The 25572-nt window shown below is 38.1% G+C and overlaps 1 protein-coding gene across 4 annotated transcripts in view; it reads right to left on the reverse strand.

Moving 5' to 3' along the window:
- The window catches only part of cnot1 (CCR4-NOT transcription complex, subunit 1), a 190497-nt gene that overhangs the window by 76265 nt on the left and 88660 nt on the right, over positions 1 to 25572 (reverse strand). For all 4 annotated transcript variants that reach the window (XM_051931631.1, XM_051931629.1, XM_051931630.1 and 1 more), the window contains exons 8-17: positions 21832 to 22000; positions 21623 to 21749; positions 21417 to 21527; positions 21163 to 21333; positions 9108 to 9235; positions 6092 to 6332; positions 2473 to 2592; positions 1918 to 2040; positions 1684 to 1835; positions 1381 to 1531 (exon numbers count right to left, since the gene is read on the reverse strand). In XM_051931631.1, the coding sequence (XP_051787591.1) occupies positions 1381 to 1531; positions 1684 to 1835; positions 1918 to 2040; positions 2473 to 2592; positions 6092 to 6332; positions 9108 to 9235; positions 21163 to 21333; positions 21417 to 21527; positions 21623 to 21749; positions 21832 to 22000 (1493 nt within the window). The remainder of the gene's footprint in view (positions 1 to 1380; positions 1532 to 1683; positions 1836 to 1917; positions 2041 to 2472; positions 2593 to 6091; positions 6333 to 9107; positions 9236 to 21162; positions 21334 to 21416; positions 21528 to 21622; positions 21750 to 21831; positions 22001 to 25572) is intronic.

Below are 25572 nucleotides of genomic sequence, written 5' to 3' on the forward strand. Positions count from 1 at the left end.
CATATTTTATTAATCTCCATTTCAAAATCAGTCAAAAATTGAAAAAACTGCAACATGCAGCAGAATCAAAACTACAATACTTAATATGAAACATAATTGTCAAAATTACCCTGTCTCAAGTTATCAGAATAGTACTACATCTTAGTATTCTCATCCCTAGAACATTCTAACTTGTGTAAAAATGAATCTTATACTTTATCCCCCAATTCCTAAAGCGTAGAAGTGTCTGCTTCACTTTTCCTTATATTGGCTCACTACATAGACTTCATGGCTAAACAACAGAAATATTAAGCAGACCAGAGTTAGTCTCTTCCTACTACTAGGAAGATAAAGTACTATACAATGTATTAAATTAAAAGAATGAATGAAAACTGTTAAAGGACTAAAACTTACACAAAACATAATAGCATTGCTTAATTTAAAATTAAAATAGCTGCTCCATGTTTTTAAGCAATGTACTAGATAATATGTTGTGAACCTTAAAATGGTCTAAAACATTTAATCCATTCACCTTCCTAAGCCAATTATCCCAACAATCACTGGGCACAAGGCAGGACCTACCACCTAGACAAGGTACCAGTCCACTGAGGTGTGAAAAACACACACACACACACACACACACACACACACACACACACACACACACACGTCAGTCAATTTAGCAACGCCATTTCACCTAAACTGCAAGTCTTTGGACTGAGAGAAAAAACAGAGCACCTAGACGAAACCCAGGCAGACACAGGGAGAAGATGCAAACTCCAGGAACAACTGGAATGTGAACCCCAGTCTCCATACTGCAGCAGCACAACTGTGCCACCATGCCATTCTATGTTTCAATTTCTTTAATTTCTCCTAGCACATCAGAAGCATTCCATTGTTATAATTGCACCTCTCATATTCTTGAAAAAGCGTATAAGGTATTTGTATATAAAAGTTTTGAAATGATTTACAAATGAACAAAACATTAACAAGACAAGGACCTAAAATGGATTATCTGCTTACTAAAAGTATGCTTTTAAATTTGTTTTGAGAAAATAGCTTTATAGCACCATCTTTTAATAGTACATGGCATAACAAAATTATAAGAACTTGTGTACTATGTAAAAAGTAGGGACTTCATGCAGAATGAGAAAAAAGCATACTGATGCTAATTCCAAGACAAATCTCAGGAAGCTTTTACATTACATGTCAATGCTATCCCTCTATTAGCAAGCATTTATACAAGAACACTTTTCCAAATTATTTTGAAAACATTTCCATCAGTTCAAAATTAAACTAACCTTTTTAAAGTTAGATCAACCCATTATCAAATGATGACAACACTGCTAAAAAAACTTACTTCAGGCACATTAAAAGAAGCTGGAAGGTGGAGACACATACCTGCACAGGAGAAATAGCATCTAAACTGCTGGTGCTAGGAGCCCGGCCTTTTGGCATTACTCCTGGAGGTGGCTGTCGAGCCTTATTCATGACATTACTGCAGTTTGCTACCATAGTTAAGATGGTTTCTGAGAGCTCCTGAGAAACACTCCTAAAACGACAGGGGAAAAAAAAATACTGAAAATATTGATGTTGCAATGGAATGCACATGAGTGAAATGATGTTTTAACTGTTGGACTCTGATGCGCTTAAGTGTTTTTAACAATGCTATTTACAAATATTTTCATGAACACAAATTCTTACCCAGCACAGGACTGCAAACAAGCAAGCATAGTAGCCAAAGTTTCTGGAGGCAACTGTGCACTTTTCGGCTGATCCTTTTCTGGGGCCAATCCTCCCATGATGGAAGGACAGCGTCTTTTTAAAAAGGTAACACAGGCTTGGATGAATGGCTCCTTTAAAAGAAAAAGAAAAGAAGTACTCAAACAAAGAAAAAAAAAAAATTAAAAATACCATTGATGGAGCTCTAAAACTTACCCCATGCTCTCGAATTTTATCTGTCAACCATTTGTCTAATTTGAGGTATTCTCGACGAGACGCTAGTGCAGCAAGATCAATAACAAAGGCAAATGGAGTACCATTTAGCAGCATGGATAAAGACTGGAGAGAGAAAATTCACCATTTTAACATGGAAAAACCAAAGAAGGACTACAACGTTTTTCCTATACTGGAAATGCTTACATTATTCTTAATGTTATCTTTTCAAAACTAAGAACACTATTGAAAGTACAATTTAATTTTCTGTTCTCTCAACACCCTTGAACTGAGTTTAAAGGATGTAACTTTATATGGTTAACCAAAAATTCATTTGTCAAGAAAGAATACTAAAGTATTGCATCCATCATAGCTACAGTGGTTTGCCCACTAAAAATAATTAATTCCAATAATATTGTTTAGGATGAAATTTTAAAATGTTGAATTTCTTCCCCATCAATATAGCTTCATATAATATTTAAGAGCAGGCAACTGACATTTAAATCCTCAAAGGTAAAAATGCAATATACTTTGTTAGCACAAGTCCTAGTTGATTACCTTCAAGTCCTGAGCAACATCCAAAATGCGGGAAAGCTTGGCCTGGTCATACTGTTCTCCCCTCATATACCATTCTGCCATTGAGTGCATGATTAACTGACGGATAGAAGGCGACTGGCCCTAAAAAAAGAATAATCACAAGGCTAAAGTGCAGTTCTCACTAGTGTTTTGTGCTATACAGAATTGGATGACTCAAGCATGGCTGAGCCAAGGTAAATCAGGCAAGACACTGCATAAAAATATTAATGTGTAATTAGATGCTAAACTTGCAGGGAGTAAACCAAACGGAAAACTGTGTAATTCAAAGACTTTCACCAAATGCTGCAAGATGTGCCGACATTTGCAACTCAAGTTATATATATAATGTTAAAAATGAAGGAATCGTTGGTTAGATGGGGTCGGGGGATGAGAAGAATTTATCTTAAGCAGCTTATAGTCACATCTCCAGAGAAAAAGTAAAATTGACCAAACGCAGCATTCACTTTACAGTAACCAAGGTTACTGAACCACTGGAAGATGCATCTGCCTTAATACAGTAAACAGGATTATTGACTGGACAGCCATTTTGGGATTACCATTCTGTAGGTCTTCATACTTGACACCAGGGGTTTAGAGACCACTGCATTAAAATAGGCAGAAACAATCAACCTCCTGCTTGCTTATTTTGATGAAAGTTCCTAAACTGAGAACGAGCTGGATTCAAAATATCAAATTAACTGAAGGTTTTAATAATTCATACATCCCTAAGAGCGAAACAACACAACACTAATCTACACCTGTCCTGGCATTTCACAATTATCCATTCTGTTGGAAAATACTGCCTGGGTTACTCAAGTTATTTTTCCAAAGTTACATTTATGAAACTTCAAGACAGACACGATAACGCTTTTTCAAACATCAAACTAGTTCCCATAAATTTCTGCAATGCCACACACTTTCATCATGAAAATGCCCTATCGAAAAAGGATTATAATGCAACTGCAACAAATTTAACAGCAGAGTAAAATGTCAAGACAAAACTTGGCACACAAACATCTATATTTTTTCCTAATGTGTTCAGTAACAATTAAATCAACTGAGATGAAGAGCAATATTATAACATTTACCTTAGCAATTTGTGTACATAACAGCTTTCCTCAAAATTAAAATGACAGGCCTGTGTGAGAACACAACTATGAGGTATAACATGTTACACAAAGAATATGTGTGCAAAGCAAAACTGAAATAGCTCAAGCAAAAATGGCTCAGAAATTAACAACAGATCAAATTTACTACCTGGGTACTATGTCCATGAATTTATAGGTGCATGTACATAAAACGCTTGAAGCAACTATTTTGATAGCCCGAACCATCTATCTGAAACAACTCAGACCACCCCATTGATTAATTCTGTTGGAATGTGGAATGCTTGAGATTCAAGGAAATTTCCCGAGACAGTTTGAGATATCTGAATGAAAATTGAAGAAACTGAGCGGTGCAAAATTTCGAAATTTCAAATATCCCACTGAAAAGCATTAGCTACTTTACAAACTCTTGTGTCTTAAACTAGAAATATTCAGTGCGACTTCATCTACAAATAAGATTATAGGTTAAATTTTACTTTGAAAGCAGGTCGCTTGAACCTCTTAATTTTCTTTCCTATTTGTCTGATAGCTGCTCAATGCAAGTGAGTCAGACAATGAGGAGAGGATATGCACATAAACAGCTCATACAGCAGCATCTTTCTCCTACTGCTTTAGGTAAGGTAACCTTTGAAGTACAAAAAAGTCACTTTGCTGAAAATAAATTGAAGGGAAAAGAATTAAGTAAAGATATACAAGACTGAGTAGATTGAACTAAGAGTATCTGCAAATCAGAATTCAAAAGAAGTGAATCTCAATGGTGTCTGAACTAATTACACAGGAAAAGTGCCTCTGACTTATAAACATTGGAAGGGTTTAGAAATGGAACTGAAGCTAATCATCATAATACCAAGGACAGGACTACAGTTTGTGCAACGCTGATTACTTAGTGGTATAACATACAACCGACCGATTGCGCATTGCAGTTTATCTGTATCCGAAGAGCCACTTTGCTCCCATATACAGTGGTGCCTCTTACTTTGAACTTAATTTGGTACATGAAGACGTTTGAACTCTGAATCAATTTTTCCCATTAGAAACAATGAAAAGTGAATTAACCTGTTTCCAGAAGCTAAACAATATCTATTTTGATAAACAACAAATACACAATTAAATTAAACAAACTACCAAAATAATAAATTAAAACAAAATATTTAAATTCTGTATAATAAAATGAAAACTGCATTTATTGTACCCTTAGTGAGAGGTGGTGATGCCCTGGTCGATAGATAAGGGTTAAATTTTATATGTAACCAAATACACCAAAAATAAAGTGAAAAAAAGCTATGAAAACACATGAACATAACACAACAGAGGCTTTCAGAGTCAACGAGAAACTACATGGGCACGCAGTAAATGAGGTTAACAGTCACTGCACAAGTACCATCTGTTGGTGCTTCCCCCCCCCCACCACTGTGCGCGCAGTTCCAACATAGAAGGTGATGCTCAAACTCTGGATCAAATTTAGCATTCAAACCCTGGAATGTTTGAAGTTAGAACTGTTTGAAGTATGAGGCACCACTGTATTTTCAGAGCGTCATATTCCCATTATACAATAAATAAGTCTCTTTCCAAGTTCTTACTATTTTATATGATTTGCATGAATTACTGTGTTTTAAGTAATAATAGCTAGATGGGGAAGTTCAGTTGCTTTCCTTCATTCTTATAGTAATATTGGTAGTGATTTTAAGCTATTGTTGGTCAGTTTTTATTATTTTGCATTTGCAAATAGTGTACTATTGGGTATACTTTCAAAAATGTTCTGTTTAAGAAAATGGAACAATTAGTCACAGACCATTCTCAACTAATGATACACATCATTCAATGCCACATTTACATCACTTGAACCGGATGTCTAAAAAGCTATTGAGCTACCATAAGCCTGTTTGAGCTGTTTTGTAAAGTACTGTTAAAAGCATGTATTTAATGAAATCTACTATTATATTCAATATTACCAATGACAGAATGCATCTCATGGTTACAAAAATATTTAACAAAAATGAGAACTCTTTAACAAATGTGAAACACTCAAACATTAACATAGTTGAACACACCTGAATGTTACGCAATGCATACGTTTAATTTGTTTAATGTAACTACATTCTTAATACACACATTCCTGCAATTGCTGACAAACGACTAAGACAAACCAAAAAAATGGAAAAGCAGGGTTTGAATGTAATGCTTGATGTCTAGGATAAAAATTCCTGATTTGCCCCATCAATGGAAGGTAAAGGTGTTGCCAATAATTTTGAAATTTGGGCATCAGTGTGTCATGTTTCCTAATGCAGAACAGGGGGAGCTATTTAGCAATGAATGATAATGAAATATGCTATAAATTACGTATACATACACATTTTTCTGATTTTTGAAACCAATTACTGCAAAGCAGCTTAATGTTTTTAACTTAGTGACCCTACAAGTGATGCAGATTTAAACATTAATATGTAAAAGATACTTGAGGCATAAAACAGATAAGGTACAAAAATGCATTTTACCTGTCCATGCCATGCATAGTGCAAAATGATGGCAGAATTGGGATGATTGCCAAGAAAGATTGGCATCAAAGTTGATATTAGTTCATGGCGTAATGTGTGCCAGGAGGTACTGATCTGTAGTAAGGCCAGAACCAACATGTCTGGACAGTGCTTGATGGGGAACGTAAAAAGCTGCTTCACTTGCTCATACTGTCCCACCTCTGAAAGTCGTAGGAGGATTTCTATCAGGTCCAAACTCTTCCTATTGTAAAGAAAAGGTTGGGAAAAATAGCAGAAACAAGGAAAAATGAAAAAAAGTAAACCAAAAGGAAGTTTCAATAAAAATTGTCAAATACGTTTAAAACCATACAACAGTATATTATCATGACAAGTTCAATATACACAACTCCAACAGCTCATTTAAAGAGCTCCCCTTTTCTATAAATAATGTTTAACTAGGCCTGTCACATTCATATCCAAACATATTTAAAAGTGCATTACACATTATATATATATATATATATATATATATATATATATATATATATATATATATATACACAAAACTATTCAAAATTTGATTATTTCCAGGTAGTGTCGATTTTCTCAAAACATTGCTATGTCTTGGATTTTTCAATTTGGTTGATAAGCTGCTAGTATCACTGAAATGGATTTCCTTTTGTCTTGAGAGGACCAGTCTTGTCCTTCACAACTGTACGCTGCTTATGCAGTCCCATTACAGTTTAGCTCCACTCATCTTTTTAACTGGAAGAACTAGGAAGTCTAGCACTGTAAACTCCAGGGTACAAGACGGGTGGTGCTTAAAGCATGATTTTTTTACTTCATTCCAAGGTAAATTCCACAATCTCAATTTGTGCATAAAATTAAATTTCAGATTGTGGAATTATTCACTTTTTTACAAAAATTCTAATGAATTTGCTTGTGATCCAATCATATTACACAGTTGTTAATCTATTTACAGTGTTTTTAAACTATTCTCCAGCCTGGTAACAGACATGTAATAACAGGCTAATGTATAACAAGAAGGGCACTGCTAATCGATATAGAAAAAAAGTACTACCCATATACACAGTAATCCCTCCTCCATCGCGGGGGTTGTGTTCCAGAACCCCCCGCGAAAGGTGAAAATCCGCGAAGTAGAAACCATATGTTTATATGGTTATTTTTATATTGTCATGCTTGGGTCACAGATTTGCACAGAAACACAGGAAGTTGTAGAGAGACAGGAACTTTATTCAAACACTGCAAACAAACATTTGTCTCTTTTTCAAAAGTTTAAACTGTGCTCCATGACAAGACAGAGATGACAGCTCCGTCTCACAATTAAAAGAATGCAAACATATCTTCCTCTTCAAAGAAGTGCGCGTCAGTAGCACAGAATGTCAGAGAGAGAGAAAAGCAAACAAATCAATAGGGCTGTTTGGCTTTTAAGTATGCGAAGCACCACCGTATAAAGCAGTTGCAAGGAAGGAAGCAGCTCACACCCCCTCCATCAGGAGCAGAGAATGTTAGAGCAAAAGAGAGAGAGAGAGTGTAAGTTGGGTAGCTTCTCAGCCATCTGCCAGTAGCGTCCCTTGCATGAAATCAACTGGGCAAACCAACTGAGGAAGCATGTACCAGAAATTAAAAGACCCATTGTCCGCAGAAATCCGCGAACCAGCAAAAAATCCACGATATATATTTAAATATGCTTACATATAAAATCTGCGATAGAGTGAAGCTGCGAAAGTCGAAGCGCGATATAGCGAGGGATTACTGTACTCGCAATTAAGTTCTCCAGCGATCAATTTCCGGTATTTTATAATGTCGGTCATACAAGTCAAATACGGAAAACTCACTCTATTGATCCAAGAGATTATGATATGCTAACGCCCACCTGAGAGAGTAACCACAGAGCACAAGTCAAATACGGAAAACTCACTCTATTGATCCAAGAGATTATGATATGCTAACGCCCACCTGAGAGAGTAACCACAGAGCACACTGCCTTCCCCCACCCACCCACCCACCCCCATGTATTGTGCCTATGGGACCACACGGTAATACCCGAACTATTCCGAAGCGACGTTTGCACTAATTTGTGTTTTTTGTATCTCACACCCTCATACACCTTTATCGTAAGAGCATCCGTTATCTATGATGGAGTGTTCGATCAAAAGAAAATATGAAGTTGGTTTTAAATTAAAAGTTGAAGTGGAGAAAGAAATTGGTAACTGTGCTGCAACAAAGTTCAATGTGTCTGAGGAACTGGTGCGAGATTGAAGGAAGCAAGATGATGTAAAAAAAAAAAAAAACAAAAAAAAAAAAACTTATTTTTGAACGGATGTACAAATCGGGGTCTGATTTTATGATCGATTTTTTGGGTTTCAGCTTACCAACCATGTTAGGCGCAAAGTTTGCTTTAAACTAGTTCAACTAGTCTACCTGATTGCCAGTTAATAGGATCAATGCAATTGTCAACCCAGGGGGAGGTCAGTGAGTTAAAAGTCATGTTGAGGTTCAAGATATTTTGTGAAAGGGTTTGTTCAAGACACACTCTGGTTGGCACATTAATATGATAGCTACAGTAAGCAAATGCATCCCCCCTCAAGCAAGAATGTGAAAACTGTTTTATGTATACTCTGTGTGCCTGCACAGTAAGGATAAGTGAGCTTTAACTATAAAACAAGCTCCAGCAGAACTCCATAAAAACAGTTAAAAATATATATGGATACCAGAGAAGTATATTTAGTTCCCATTAACACTGAATGCACTTCCTACAAGAATGTACATACGGCTCCTAATATTTAAAATGAAACATTTGATTCAGGTAACTGCTTTAATACAGACAACATGGTAGTAACTTTTTTCTATTAAATGAAAGGCAAAAATACATTAAGTTGTTTTAAAATACTGCATGCATGGTTAATATTTATATACTTCTAATTATCCAACTGGTGTAAAAAAAGATTTTTAAATTCTATAATTTGTCAACCAATTAGTGCACATGCACTTAAAATTTCATTAGAACTCTTACCATGTTGCAATCTCACGATTATCGTCCTCTGGTGGAGCTTTTAAAATATCTGTGGCAACATTGTGGCATGGGTAATCCGCAAAACAGAATATTTCTGGGTTTGCCAAGGAATGCTGAATAAATGAAAGCTTTAAAAGCAGAAAAGTTTGAATTAATGAGTTTGTATCTCCACTTATCTTTGAGTAGTTAAAAACTATTGCTAAACCAAATTACACTTAACAGTAATGTACACTGAAATGCACTTTAGCACTTTTTAACACTAGAATTACCAGAGTCTACGAAAAAACTCGTAGATCTGGCCCACCTTAAATCTGTTCACACCTCTCTGTCAGCGTCTTTTGTCCTGTAAGTGTGCCGATAAAGACAAGCAGCCTGCTATTCCATCCCCCCCACAGCTGCAGAACGTGCACAAAGTTCTCCCAGCTCATGCCTTGATTGATTATCTGGGAGTGAAGTGCTGGAGTTTTAGAGTGGAAATAATAGATCGTTATTTGGAACACATGTATTTCATGTGTGTTCCGTTTCTACAATAATCTGTGTAAACACATTGTTAAAACAGAAAAGTTGGCATAAACTATATAATGTCTGAAGTCCAAAGATCAAATAAACACTTTCACAAAAGGTTCAAGGATAAAACAAAAGCTTCCGTGGCATAGCGGTAAGATTTGCTGACTTGTAATCAAGAGACCCCGGTTCGATCCCCACTGCCTCCTATATTTGCCATTTTCAGTAGTGAGCTGCTCTTATTGTTATTATACAGTACACACATACATTTGGTTTGCGTCTGTAACAGACCGTGGACATTTATAGTACTTGTGAAAGTTACCGTTTTATTTTCACTTTTATTCTCAGTCACGATCACGATACATACTACCGCCCCTCAGGGATCTGACGCCGATAGTTTTTATTTGAAACTAGGAATAACTGTAGATGTGAGTGGTGTTTTGAGGCAATGGAACTGGACATTCTCCGATTTGGAGGGATAAAAGCTGACACACAAATGCTGGCGAATCTGCCTTCTGGCTACTGTCACTATCCCAACCTGCGTTTCCCTCAGCGGTTGCTTCCTGTTCTCTCTACAGCACAGTATTGCCACGAAAAAAGCCATAAAAAAAAATTGCAGAGGATATTTGCACTTTCCCCTAACAATTAATAGTTAGGTTCTAAGGAAACTGAATTTTTTTTTTAATTCAATTTCATTGAATGTTCCTGCTCACGCTGAATTAGCATGCACCTTATGGTCTATGATGTCAAAAAAAAAAAAAACACCCACAGACATAGGTATATATGATGTTTGGAATTATTCATTTTATGACCTGTATAGTACTTTTTGGAAAACATTGTGGCATGGATGCAACATTATTCATATTCATTTCCATAACATCTTGCACTTGTAATCAGTGACCACTTTTTTTTTTTTTTTTATACACGATCTTGCCAGTCTCCACGTTGCTGCATGCTGTTTCTTTTTTACTCCAGGACATGCAGAGGAAAGAATATTACAGAGCGGTAAGTTCAGCGCTATATGCAATCATTAAATTCAAATGTTAACAGTTCACACACACACACACACACACACACACAAGGACTGTCCTTACTACATTTACGACGTGTGCCTGTTGCAATGTGCACACTTCTCTCTATGCTGTGGTTTCTATTACACACCTGAAAGAAAGAGAAAATATATGACATTTTGAAGAAATATTTTATGACCTGAATAGTACCAATCAGAAAACATCATTGCACTAATGCAACATTATTTGAAAATGAACAGCGTCAGACTGGGTGTGAATTTATGGTGGCGCTGTTACTTAAGAGTCAGATCAGGTGGGGTACAGCGTGATCGTGATTGAGAGAATAAAACATGTTACAGCACACAGAAAATGGCCACCTGCATGTTCCTGCTTGCACTGAATAAGCTCACGCCTTCTGGTGTACGGTGTCAACGCAGCAAGGAGAAAAAAAGAAAGACAAATATATGGGGCATTGGGTATAAATTTATTGTACTTGTAAAAGTTAGCTTTTTTCGGTTTTATTCTCTCAATCACAACCACACTGTACCCGCCCTGCCTGATCTGACCATCATGTGACGGTGAGATACGAAGAAGGCAGATTCACCAGCGTTTGTGTGTCAGCTTTTATCCCTCCAGATCTGAGAATGTCCAGTTCCACTGCCTCAAAACACCGCTCACATCTACAGTTATTCCTAGTTTCAAATAAAAATTATCAGCGTCAGATCCCTGGGTGGGGGGGGGGGCGGTAGTATGTATCATGATCATGACTGAGAATAAAAGTGAAAATAAAACTAACTTTCACAAGTACTATAAATGTCCACCGTCTGTTATGGACACAAACCAAATGTATATGTGCACTGCAGAATATTAACAATAAGAGCAGCTCACTACTGAAAATGGCAAATATAGGAGGCAGTGGGGATAGAACCGGGGACTCTTGATTACAAGTCAGCAAATCTTACCGCTACGTCATGGAAGCTTTTGTTTTATCCTTGAACCTTTAGTGTTTTTGATCTTTGGACTTCAGACTTCACACATTATATAGCTTATGCCAACTAAAATATGAAAAACGTTTCTGTTTTAACAATGTGTTTACACAGATTATTGTAGAAACAGAACACACACGAAATGCATGTGTTCCAAATAACGATCAATTATTTCCACTCTAAAACTCCAGCACCTCAGTCCCAGATAATCAATCAAGGCATGAGCTGGGAGAACTTTGTGCACATTCTGCAGCTGTGGGGGGATGGAATAGCAGGCTGCTTGGCTTTATCGGCACATTTACAGGACAAAAGATGCTGACGGAGAGGTGTGAACAGATTTAAGGTGGGCCAGATCTACAAGTCTTTTCGTAGGCTCTGGAAATTCTAGTGTTAATCATGCTTTAAATAAATTTGCTAACAGGCACAAAACTGAAACTACTGCTAAAGGCAAATTTACAAAACTTACATAAAAACTTAATCTTAAGATTAAAACTAAAATCCTGTTAAGATACATTTAAAATGTATTAAATTTTCAGATTTACACACCAGGCTTATGATATCGGGCAATGTTCAATTAATATGAAAAATAAACAATTTCCCTTTGGAGACTAACAAGTATATCAAAAACAGAAAATCAAGTAAAGATTAGAACAATGAACACAAAAAAATGTGAAATGTTGATGTTCGTATACAGTTACCTCAATTCAAGTGAACATGAACAGAACAGAAGTTCGTGACCACAAGAAACTCAAACTGAGCCTTACAGAGGATATATCAGAACAGCTAAACATGGTCATATACAACAGACAGTAGGGTGTGCTTGAGAAATAAATGTCGATATTCCAGTGGGCTTAACGTTTTGTAGTGTCAAAAAAAAAAAAAATAATTTATATATATATATATATATATATATATATATATATATATATATATATATACACACACACACACACGAACGATTTTATTTATTATGAACATGTTTTTCTTAAGTTTGCACATGCTGGATTTATGTCCAAATGTCTGTTGATGGCGTTCTCATTTGATAGCCAAGATTTGGCCAGCTCTCTGGCACTTTTGGTACTGGCCTTAAATCTTACTTGCACATTGTCCCAGTTAAATGTAAGTCCTGTTGATTTAGTATGTGTGTAGATCAGTTATCGTGAGTCCTTTCTTCCGACGGTGTTGCAATGTTCATGTATTCGTGTTGCGATTCTTTTTGAAGTATGTCCCAGGTGGGGTGGGGATTCTGGTTCAAGTCTATTTTTTGCTGAGTTTTTTGGCATTTTCTGTGTAAAATTCGATTAATGAATGTTCTTGAGTATCCGTTTGAAGTGAAAAGACGGAAGAGATAGCATCTTTCATTCATTTTTGTCTCCTTTGTATTACAATATATGAATATATATTCATTGCATTCGAAGTCTGAGTCTCGAAAACCTGAATTGTGCATCTGATGAGCACAAATGAGGGCGAAACACGTGTTGTGTACTCTTTGCTTCATTTGACAGTAAACCAATGCAACAGTTTGCCAAAGGTTTCCATACATAGGAAAAATAAACATTTTTATTTTATGAAAAACCATTTTTATTTATATAATATGCTCTACATGACTGCCATTGTTTTGAAAACACATTTCAACACGTGTCCGCCACTGCTGATGAACACGTATTAGCACAGCTGGAGTTATGCTTGTAATGGCGTTGGTGATACGTTCCCTAAGATGATTTATGTTTCTTATCTTATCCTGATACACCATGGCCCTCAAATGCCTCCAAAGATAAAAATCTGGCCTGACCCTGTCATCAGTATTATTTCAGTTTGTTGCTCTTTATTAACTCTTTTAGGGCGGATGTCGACTTTTGTCGACAGGAGGGGTTGAGGGCGCATGTCGACAAAAGTCGACATCCAGGGATAGAGGGCGACAATCAGCTGTTAATGGCGACAAAACACACTGTCGCGTCACAGGCATTCCCTCTGTGCTTGGAGGAATGCTAGACTTGTTGACTCAGCAAATGATCTTAAGTGTGCGTGAGTTGCGAAATGTAAGCAAACACTAACAAAGACAAGATGGCATCAACATCTCACGAGGGAACGAAGCAAGTCGAGAAAAGAAAATACTCGGCAGAAGACATTTTGCGCATAATCGCGGAGCCCGACTCTGATTTCATAGACAGCGATCAAGAGATTGAGGAAGAGATTGAGGAGCCGGCATCAGCCGATCGGAGACCAGCCGATGCCGCCCCAGCTGCTCAGCTGGCAGCTGAGCGCATTCGTGCTGCCAGTACACCTACGGCAAGGTTCGCATGGGAGGAATACCCAGAAATTGATCCATGGGAGCCGATTTGGCTAACTGACTTTACAAGAAGGCACGGCTTGCTGCTGGACACAACGGATTACAAGCCGCTGGACTATTTCAAACTGTTTTTCCCTGAGGCAGTTTTTCAGCTGATATCTGAAGAGACAAACAGGTATGCTGAACAATTTTTTGAATCGCGGGATGCGCTCGCTCCGCGGTCTCGTTTTTCAAAGTGGAAACCCACAACAAAAGACGAGGTGAAGGGCTTTGTGGCATTGCAGATTGAGATGGGACTGGACTGGCGATATAATTTCAGGGAGCATTGGTCCAAACGTGCTTTGTCACCGGGTGGCTTTGGACAGGTTATGCCGCGTGATCGGTACGTGCTGCTGCAAAGCTTCATTCACTTTTGTGATAACAAGGAGCAAATTCCAAGGGGTGAGCCAGGCTATAATCCAATGTACAAAGTTCAGCCCCTGCTTGACATTGTGGAGCCTACATATAAACAATTTTATCAGCCTGGCCGTGATTTGTCTGTGGATGAATCCATGGTAAAATATAAGGGACGGCTTATTTTCAGACAATATATGCCAGACAAGCCCACCAAGTATGGCATAAAGGACTTTGTACTGGCAGAAGCAAACACTGGCTTCTGCCTGAAAGTAATTACCTACACAGGAAAACATTCATTTCAGAGAGAGAACTGTCCTTTGACAACTCAGGTTGTGCTGGAGCTGCTTCAGGGGTATGAACATTTGGGACATGTTGTTTACATGGACAATTTCTACACATCTCCAGAGTTGTTCATGGAGCTACAGAGCAGGGGAATAGGAGCTTGTGGCACAGTCAGGGTGAATAGGAGACACATGCCTTTACAGCTGAAGCCAGACAGGCTGAAGTTGAAAAGAGGGGACAATCCTGTTTTCATGCGGGCGGATAACTTGGTGGCATTGGCATGGCATGATGTGAAACGGGTCACTTGCCTTAGTACAGTTCACACTAACAATTTGTGTGAAAAACAAATTCGTTCAAAGGGAAACCCAGCAGGTAGGAAGCTGGACAAGCCTGTTGCGCTTGAGGAGTACAATTGTAAAATGGCTGGAGTAGATCGACTGGATCAGATTCTGGGCACATATGCTTACGGCCATAAGTCCACCAAGTGGTACCACACTGTGTACCATCGCCTGCGTGAGATTGCACTCACAAACGGATTTCTATTATTCAAGCAGGCAAACAGTGACAGCACTATGACTGCGGCAGATTTCCGCAAGAAGGTGGTTGACAGCTTGCTGGAAGAATATGTCGGAGTGCCTTTTGCAAAGCGAGGAAGGCCAGCACAAAGAGCAGTGCCAGACAGGCTGACTGAGCGCCACTTTCCTGCCACATATGAGGACAAAAAGTACAAGCCTGACTGTGTTGTGTGCAGCAATAGACAACTCAAAAAGAGGCACCAGTGCAACACATATTGTAAGCAGTGCAACGTGGCAATGCATGCAATTGGCTGCTTTGAGCGATACCATACTTTGCAGGACTTTGCCTTGTAGAATGTACAGTATGTGCAATAATAATATGTTACATTATATAGTATGCAGGCTCATACAGATTGCAAAACAGTTCTATTTGTCAAAAATAAATATTTTTTGTTGATTTGATTTGTTAAACAATTGTTTTGTGTTCTTTTTTTAAAAAAGTTATTTTCTGGAAAAATATTCAGCCCTGGGAGAAAAGAAAAAAAAAAAAAAAAAGCCCTAAAAGAGTTAAAAAGCTTTTTTTAGGGTATCTGAAATATAAAAAATATATACATATATACAGTATCTCACAAAAGTGAGCACACCCCTCACATTTTTGTAAATATTTTCTTATATCTTTTCATGGGAGAACACTGAAGATATGACTCTGACACAATGTACTCAGTGTACAGTTTGTATAACAGTGTAAATTTGCTGTCCCCTCAAATAACTCACACATGTCTAAACCGCTGACAACAAAAGTGAGTATACCCTTAAGTGGAAAATGTCCAAATTGTGCCCAATTAGCCATTTCCCCTCCCCAGTGTCATGTGACTCGTTAGTGTTACAAGGTCTCAGGTGTGAATGGGGAGCAGGTGTGTTAAATTTGTTGTTATCACGCTCACACTCTCTCATACTGGTCACTGGAAGTTCAACATGGCACCTCATGGCAAAGAACTCTGAGGATGTGGAAAAAAGAATTGTTGCTCTACATAAAAATGGCCTAGGCTATAAGAAGACAGCCAACACCCTAAAACTGAGCTGCAGCACGGTGGCCAAGACCATACTGCGGTTTAACAGGACAGGTTCCACTCAAAACAGGCCTCACCATGGTCGACCAAAGAAGTTGAGTGCACGTGCTCTGCGTCATATCCAGAGGTTGTCTTTTGAAAATAGACGTACGAGTGCTGCCAGCATTGCTGCAGAGGTTGAAGGGGTGGGTGGTCAGCCTGTCAGTGCTCAGACCATACGCCGCACACTGCATCAAATTGGTCTGCATGGCTGTCATCCCAGAAGGAAGCCTCTTCTAAAGATGATACACAAGAAAGCCTGCAAACAGTTTGCTGAAGACAAGCAGACTAAGCACATGGACTACTGGACTCATGTCCTGTGTTCTGATGAGACCAAGATAAACGATAAACTAATCTGGTTCAGATGGTGTCAAGCATGTGTGGCGGCAACCACGTAAGGAGTACAAAGACAAGTGTGTCTTGCCTACAGTCAAGCATGGTGGTGAGAGTGTCATGGTTTGGGGCTAAATGAGTGCTGCCAGCAATGGGGAACTACAGTTCTTTGAGGGAACCATGAATGCCAACATGTACTGTGACATACTGAAGCAGAGCATGATCCCCTCCCTTTGGAAACGGGGTCGCAGGGCAGTATTCCAACATAACGACCCCAAACACACCTCCAAGACGACCACTGCCTTGCTAAAGAAACTGAGGGTAAAGGTGCTGGATTGGCCAAGCATGTCTCCAGGCTTAAAACACTATTGAGCTTCTGTGGGGCATCCTCAAACGGAAGGTGGAGGAGCACAAGGTCTCTAACATCCACCAGCTCCGTGATGTCAACATGGCGGAGTGGAAGAGGATTCCAGTGGCAACCTGTGAAGCTCTAGTGAACTCCATGCCCAAGAGAGTTAAGGCAGTGCTGGAAAATTATGGTGGCCACACAAAATATTGACATTTTGAGCACAAATTTGACATTTTTCACTTAGGGGTGTACTCACTTTTGTTGCCAGTGGTTTAGACATTAATGGCTGTGTGTTGAGTTATTTTGAGGGGGACAGCAAATTTACACTGTTATACAAGCTGTACAATGACTACATTGTATCAAAGTGTCATATCTTCAGTGTTGTCCCATGAAAAGATGTAATAAAATATTTACAATAATGTGAGGGGTGTACTCACTTTTCTTTCATACATACATACATACATACATACATACATACATAAACAGTAGACCCCTGCAAAGTCGTGGTTCAGGGTTCGCGGACTCAGTAGTTTGCAGATTTTTCCTTAGAACATAACTATTAATTGTTAGCGGAAAGTGGAAATATCCTCCGCAATTTTCTATGGCTTTTTTCGTGGCAATACTGTGCTGTAGAGAGAACAGGAAGCAACCGCTGAGGGAAGCGCGGGTTGGGATAGTGGAAGTAGCCAATCCGAGAGCGTTATTCATTTTTCCTTGATGCTGATTGACTGCTACCCTGTGACGCGTCTCCAACTGAATGTCCTTGTGTTTTCCAACTCGTTATTGTATTCATTTTGTTATTCTTAAACGCACAAGATGACGCCTGAAACGCTGTGCACCTTCTAAGGCTTCTGGCACTGAGCCTAAGCGGCAGAAAAAAGTTTAAAACAATCCATGAGAAGGTTGAACTACTGGATTTGCTCTGGGAACTAAAAAGTTATGCTGCAGTAGCACGCCACTATGGCATTACTGAAAGCACCGGACACTACATAAAGAAGAACGAAGCAGCGATCTGGAGTACCGTATCTGTAAGTTTCTGTGATAGTGACAAAAAGGTAAAGACCGTAAGGAATAAAAACATCGTCAGGATGGAATCAGCCTTGGCATTGTGGATCACCGACTGCAGGAAGAACCACCTCCCCTTGGACAGTAACATAATCCGTCAGAAAGCACGGAAATTGTACCAGCAGTTCGCTACAGGAGACAATGTAGCAACTTCCCATTACAATGTTCCTGAAACCTATAAAGAAAAGCCAGCAAGAAACTCCACCAGAAGAAAACCCGTCCAAATATACGACTCCTCTTGAAGCGCCTGAAGAAGAGCCACCACCCGAGGAGTTTAAAATCCTCTGCATGGTACTGCACTGCTACTTCATCATCATCATCAATAAATATCATTCATCATTGGTGAGTACCCATACATTTTAGTGTATTTTAATTACATTATTATTTACTCTACTTATACCAAAGAAAACATGCTTGCATGAATTACAGTATGTATAGTGGTAACATCTGTATTTTACGTTCTACCACTGCGGGAGACATAGCAGTACAGTACTGTAAAGTATACGGGTTTAACTTTACATTCTGTTTTAGGTAATGTATTAAGGTAATTTTTTAGGTAATGTATTAAGCCAAGTTTACATTGAAATTAAAGCGCTTTGGGGGCATACTGTATTTAGGGTTTAAACTATAAAAATAGGAATTTAAAAGGCATTATTTAACCACATCCAAAAGTCGAGGTTCTTCACAATTCGCGGGTGCTCTAGGAACGTAACCCCCGCGAATTTTGGGGGTGTACTGTACATACATACATAATTATACACATACACACATACATATACAGTGCATCCGGAAAGTATTCACAGCGCATCACTTTTTCCACATTTTATGTTACAGCCTTATTTCAAAATGGATTAATTTTTTCCTCAGAATTCTACACACAACACCCCATAATGACAACGTGAAAAAAGTTTGAGATTTTTGCAAATTTATTATAAATAAAAAAAATTGAGAAAGCACATATACATAAGTATTCACAGCCTTTGCCATGAAGCTCAAAATTGAGCTCAGGTGCATCCTGTTTCCCCTGATCATCCTTGAGATGTTTCTGCAGCTTAATTGGAGTCCACCTGTGGTAAATTCAGTTGATTGGACATGATTTGGAAAGGCACACACCTGTCTATATAAGGTCCCACAGTTGACAGTTCATGTCAGAGCACAAACCAAGCATGAAGTCAAAGGAATTGTCTGTAGACCACCGAAACAGGATTGTCTTGAGGCACAATTCTGGGGAAGGTTATAGAAAAATTTCTGCTGCTTTGAAGGTCCCAATGAGCACAGTGGCCTCCATCATTCGTAAGTGAAAGAAGTTCGTAACCACCAGGACTCTTCCTAGAGCTGGCTGGCCATCTAAACTGAGTGATCTGAGAAAGAAAATTCTCTGGTCTGATGAGACAAAGATTGAACTCTTTGGTGTGAATGCCAGGCATCACGTTTGGAGGAAACCAGGCACCGCTCATCACCAGGCCAATACCATCCCTACAGTGAAGCATGGTGGTGGCAGCATCATGCTGTGGGGATGTTTTTCAGCGGCAGGGACTGGGAGACTAGTCAGGATAAAGGGAAAGATGACTGCAGCAATGTACAGAAACATCCTGGATGAAAACCTGCTCCACAGCGCTCTTGACCTCAGACTGGGGCAACCGTTCATCTTTCAGCAGGACAACGATCCTAAGCATACAGCCAAGATATCAAAGGAGTGGCTTCAGAACAACTCTGTGAATGTCCTTGAGTGGCCCAGCCAGAGCCCAGACTTGAATCCGATTGAGCATCTCTGGAGAGATCTTAAAATGGATGTGCACTGACGCTTCCCATCCAACCTGATGGAGCTTGAGAAGTGCTGCAAAGAGGAATGGGCGAAACTGGCCAAGGATAGGTGTGCCAAGCTTGTGGCATCATATTCAAAAACACATGAGGCTGTAATTGCTGCCAGAGGTGCATCAACAAAGTATTGAGCAAAGGCTGTGAATACTTATGTACATGTGATTTCTCAGTTTTTTTATTTTTAATAAATTTGCAAAAACCTCAAGTAAACTTTTTTCACGTTGTCATTATGGGGTGTTGTGTGTAGAATTCTGAGGAAAAAAATTAATTTTATCCATTTTGGAATGAGGCTGTAACAATGTGGAAAAAGTGATGCGCTGTGAATACTTTCCGGATGCATTGTACATACACACACACACACACACACATATATAAATGCTTGTTACAATATTGTTAAGTCACCCAATCTTATATATACCTCTGAATGAGGTACCTTCATTTCTGAATGAAGAAATGGCTTAACTGTCAATTCTGTTTTCTGTCTCATCTCAATGCATTCTTAGTACTAAACTGCATCCAAACATAAGTGAAGCAAAACACCAGTATCTTACACCGAAAACTACAATACCTTGAAGGTTTAAAAGTGGTTTGATACAATGCTTGAACTATGACATGTGTTGGCTACCAAATGTTTTGTGTTAAATTAATACAGGCATGTTTAAACAACTGAAGTATATAATGATGTAGAGCACCCGTGCAAATTGTCAATTTGAGTGTGGCCCATGTCTGTAAACTTCATATTGTAAAGAAAATTATTTTCCTTTGTAGTATTTGCAAAGCACTGAAAACTTTGAGACACTGTTCTTGTATGTACAGTATTAGCAAATCACTTGGAATACAGATGACATGGTGGAAAAGGCAGAGAAATCTGCCAATAACTGCACATAACGATCTAATTATTTGCAGAGAAAGAGGTTATGGTGAAATCACACAATAATTCTCTTCCAAAGTGTTCTAAAAAATTCTCTACTCCAAATTTCCAGAAATAGCTTACTAATGCTTTGTGTCACTAGATATTTTTATAAAAATGCTGAATCCACATTTGTCATTTTAAGATTTTTCGCTTTCACAATGTTTTAACAAGAGCTTTAAGTGGAATCATACAATTTGTACACACCAACAGGTTAAAAAGCAATAACTTACACTTTCTGAAACTGTGCTGTTAGACAAGACACACCTTAACAGCAACTTATTACTTTACTGTATAGTAACCATGGGAAAAAATTATTTGCTGATACAAATATGACTGACTTGACATACAAGTTATACCTCTAATATACAACAAATGGTGTGTTGTAGAAGCCCATTAAAGTACAGGAAAACAGGGAAAAAAACACACACAACAAACAGAATGAACATACTAAAACACAAATAGACAAGCATTAACATTTATACCTGGCCTTCTGCATGTTTCCAAGGTCTGTAGATCAAATCTACTGGGAATACCTCTAAGCCTAAGCCTCTTTGGATACCATACACCACTATCTGAAGGCCTTTGGAATCACGAATGATAAATCCAGGATGGTCCAGCTCATATGTTACTTCTTTAAAGTTTAAAGTGGGGCTCTAAATAAAGAAAATAAGTTTAAATAAGCAAAGCACTTTCACAATTTAAATGAATACAGAATTGTTAAGCACAGAAAAATTACCAGCTCTTTCACAACATCAATTAGTACTTCTACATTCCATGTGTGCACCTGGGAACCATCACTTTTATCCTTTCCATCACTCCAGATGCCACTGCCAGGGGTGGAGATTGACTGAAAAAGATTAAATGAGTAAGAACAACCATCCACCACAGAAGTACAATGTTTAAGGTTAGAGAGATGGACAAGGTCAACAAACACATTCTTACCTGAAGAGGAATACCATCAGATAACCCTGAATGAGTGCGTGCCATCATTCCAAGAACCCTGGCTACCTGGCATGCTGTTACCTCTCGAACTCCATACTGCATTATGATGTTACGGCATTCATCAAGACTAAATTAAAGCAAAAATAACATCAAAAACACACCCCGAAATAAAAATTCTTAAAGCTATGTGCTTGATCAATTAAAATTACCTTGCACAAAATCCATATCCCACTTCTTGCATAAAATCTGCAAGGGAGCTCTCCATCATGTTTTTAGCTATCCCTCCAGAATCTGGTAGGATCCTGTCCATCAGAATGTCCCGTTTTTCAGGGTAAAGCAGTGGTGCAAGCACCACAGGGCAGCGCTCCTGAGGAAAATCTGAAATTTTTAAAAATATGCATAAAATGCTAAATGTACAAATTAATAAAAATGTTACATAAGACAGAACTAGTAAGCTCAACATCACTGAAAATATAATATATAAATACAGAATAATTCAAAATGGGTATTTAACTCATTTGATAATTTCAAACTTTTAACCTGCTGCTTTCTTTATCTTTGCTAAATCGTGAGGCAGAGAAAATATTATTGCAACATGCTAAAAAGTAATGGACACTAAAGAAAGATGGGGGGGGAATCAAGAATAAGGGAATGCAAACCTTAAATTCTCTAGCAAATTACAATGTACAGTAAGTTTTTTTTTTTTTTTTTTAAATATACAGTATATCAAATCAAATACCTTGAGCAAAAACATTTTCTGAAAGCAAAATAAAATCTTAAATATGCATAATTGTTGTCTTTCTAAAAATAGAAACACTGCTCAAGTAATGGTGCTCTGATCAAAATCGGCAGATTCCCCACCCCACCCAAATGACTTGATTGGTGATTGGTAAATTGGCAAACTTTGGAAATGAATTTTCTTTCACCAACTGTTTTTCTAGGTCATCATAATTTAATTGTAGTGTTCCTTTTATGGTAGCCGAGTCTACGCAAGTGTCTTTTTTTACTGCACAGCTAGGCACACTTTAGCAGAAAGAGAAGATGGTAATATTGGCTTTTACATTAAAGAAACTGTAGTACAGTAATCCCTCCTCCATCGCGGGGGTTGCATTCCAGAACCCCCCGCGAAAGGTGAAACTCCGCGAAGTAGAAACCATGTTTATATGGTTATTTTTATATTGTCATGCTTGGGTCACAGATTTGCACAGAAACACAGGAGGTTGTAGAGAGACAGGAACGTTATTCAAACACTGCAAACAAACATTTGTCTCTTTTTCAAAAGTTTAAACTGTGCTCCATGACAAGACAGAGATGACAGTTCCGTCTCACAATTAAAAGAATGCAAACATATCTTCCTTTTCAAAGGAGTGCACGTCAGGAGCACAGAAAGTCAGAAAGAGAGAGAAAAGCAAACAAATCAATAGGGCTGTTTGGCTTTTAAGTATGCGAAGCACCGCCCCCGCACAAAGCTGTTGAAGTCGGCAGCTCACACCCCCTCCGCCAGGAGCAGAGAAAGAGAGAGACAGAGAAAAACAAATAATCAAAAATCAATACGTGCCCTTCGAGCTTTTAAGTATGCGAAGCACCGTGCAGCATGTCGCTTCACGAAGCAGCTGCACAGAAGGGAGCAACATGAAGATAATCTTTCAGCATCTTTAGACGAGCGTCCGTATCGTTTAGGTGTGCGAACAGCCCCCCTACGTCAGGATCAGAGAATGTCAGCGCGAGAGAGAGAAAAGTACGTTGGGTAGCTTCTCAGCCATCTGCCAATAGCGTCCCTCGTATGAAATCAACTGGGCAAACCAACTGAGGAAGCATGTACCAGAAATTAAAAGACCCATTGTTCGCAGAAATCCGCGAACCAGCAAAAAATCCGCAATATATATTTAAATATGCTTACATATAAAATCCGCGATAGAGTGAAGCCGCAAAAGGCGAAGCGCGATATAGCGAGGGATTACTGTAATAAACTGAGGAAAAGGAACTGAAATCAGACAAAGCCAGGAAAATCTCCTTTTCTAAATTCAGACTTTTTTTATCCTTTACAACAGACATGGCTTGAGTGTGGATGGTAAGCAAGTCTGTTTAGCACAGCACCTCACAGTTTCAATTAGATGAAAAACAGATGCTTAGCAAATGATAGACATATTAGCTCAAGAGCAAAATTTGTCTATTTCACTTGAAACTTGAGCATACAAGCCTTGTATCTTCTTGATAAGAACCTTATGAACAATTACTTAGATTTGTGGCTTTAAGAGTTTGTATAGTTGTGTGTCATGCAATACAAGATATGGTAATAAATATTGCATATAATTAAAATGCTAATCCAAATTACACTTCATGAATTAGGAATGAATCTTATACACTAAAAAAAACTACATACTGTAAACATATATAAAAAAAAACTGTAGTGAATTTGATGGTTTTATAACAATTCTCCACAAAGACTTATCTTGCTTAACTGTGACTTGACTTGACTGGAAGAATCCCAACCCACCTTTTATAAGCCACTGAGTGGCTGGTGTTCTATATTTGAAATTGGGGGAAAAAAAATTCTCACTTAGAGGATCTGTTAAAAACTTCATAATATGGAATGATTTAATTAATATATTTTAAGAATAAACATCCATATTGGGAGTAAAATGACACTTTTTTTTTTTTTTTTTTTTTTTAAACTTTAGCACTTTTATAGTTAAATTTAACAAATTTTATTGTTGTTAAACAGTTAACACATTTTGTCTACAGTTTAATTGTAAAAAAAGTCAGAGTATGCAAGCAGCTTACTGTAATTTCTTTTAACGATGTAAAGAAAAATTGGTGTAATCCGCCAAGTCTAGTAACATGAACTCAATGATTGGTATAGACCAGGGGTCACCAACCTCTGATACTCAGAGCTACTTCACAGGTACTGAGCCATACGAAGGGCTACCAGTTTGATTCACTCTTCTTGAATAACAAATTTGCTCAGTTTACCTTTAGTTATATTATTAATGATACTCATCTAATGTGAAGACACTGATCACGTTTATGATTTTGTCAACAATTACTTAAGGTGGAAACAGATATCAATATTCAACATTTATATTAATCTCAGCAATTGTTTAAATTTTCGAATGATCACTTCTACAACATTTCATAGGAAATCACCATGTCCCATTTTCACTAACCATCGATAAACCCTTTTAACAAATCATGAACTATGCTGCACCACGTTTGAACAAGTTATCAATTATGTGATGTTTAACAAAAACCTCAGAATTTTAATTAAATCTTATCACATTTTGAACTAATGACCAAATCTGCAGTATTTTTAATAAAATTATTATATCTGTTACATTTCATGAACACACTTTTGACTTTTGAATTGAACACAATTTTTCAATATTTGAATTCAACTTTGCCATAGCACTGCCATGTTGCCAATGACATCTGGTATCTGTTTCTTTGTCAGTGGGAAGACTGGGGTTGCATGCTCTTCACCAGTGTATTGTAATCTGGTTTGTAACTTGACACTGCAACTCTGAGTGAGTCCTGCAGATGTGCACCAGTGAGGCGTGTTCTGTGTTTGTTCTTGATGAAGTTCATGTCAGAAAACGTTGATTCAGAGATTGGTTCAACCTAACAGGCTGGCAACCTTCATAGTTGCGGTGCATACACCACTGTACTTTTCTGTGTCAACAAGGCACCAAAAGTTTGGTGCAGCCTGGCAGGCTTTGAGGTGGAGGTCATTTTGCAATGTTACAATTTCGATCTCCACTTGCATCCAAGTTGAACATTGCACTTAGTTGCTCAGCAATGCATGTCATTGTCCATGTTCATGAAAGGATTGGAAATAAATGACACATGGCTCAAGATGATCAATGTCACGAAACCTGTTCTCAAACTCTTGTCCAAGTCTGTTTATGACTTGACAGTACTTTTCTGCAACTTTGTCAAATGTCTTGGATGTA

This window comes from Erpetoichthys calabaricus, chromosome 9 (genome assembly GCF_900747795.2).
Source record: "Erpetoichthys calabaricus chromosome 9, fErpCal1.3, whole genome shotgun sequence".
NCBI lineage: Eukaryota > Metazoa > Chordata > Cladistia > Polypteriformes > Polypteridae > Erpetoichthys > Erpetoichthys calabaricus.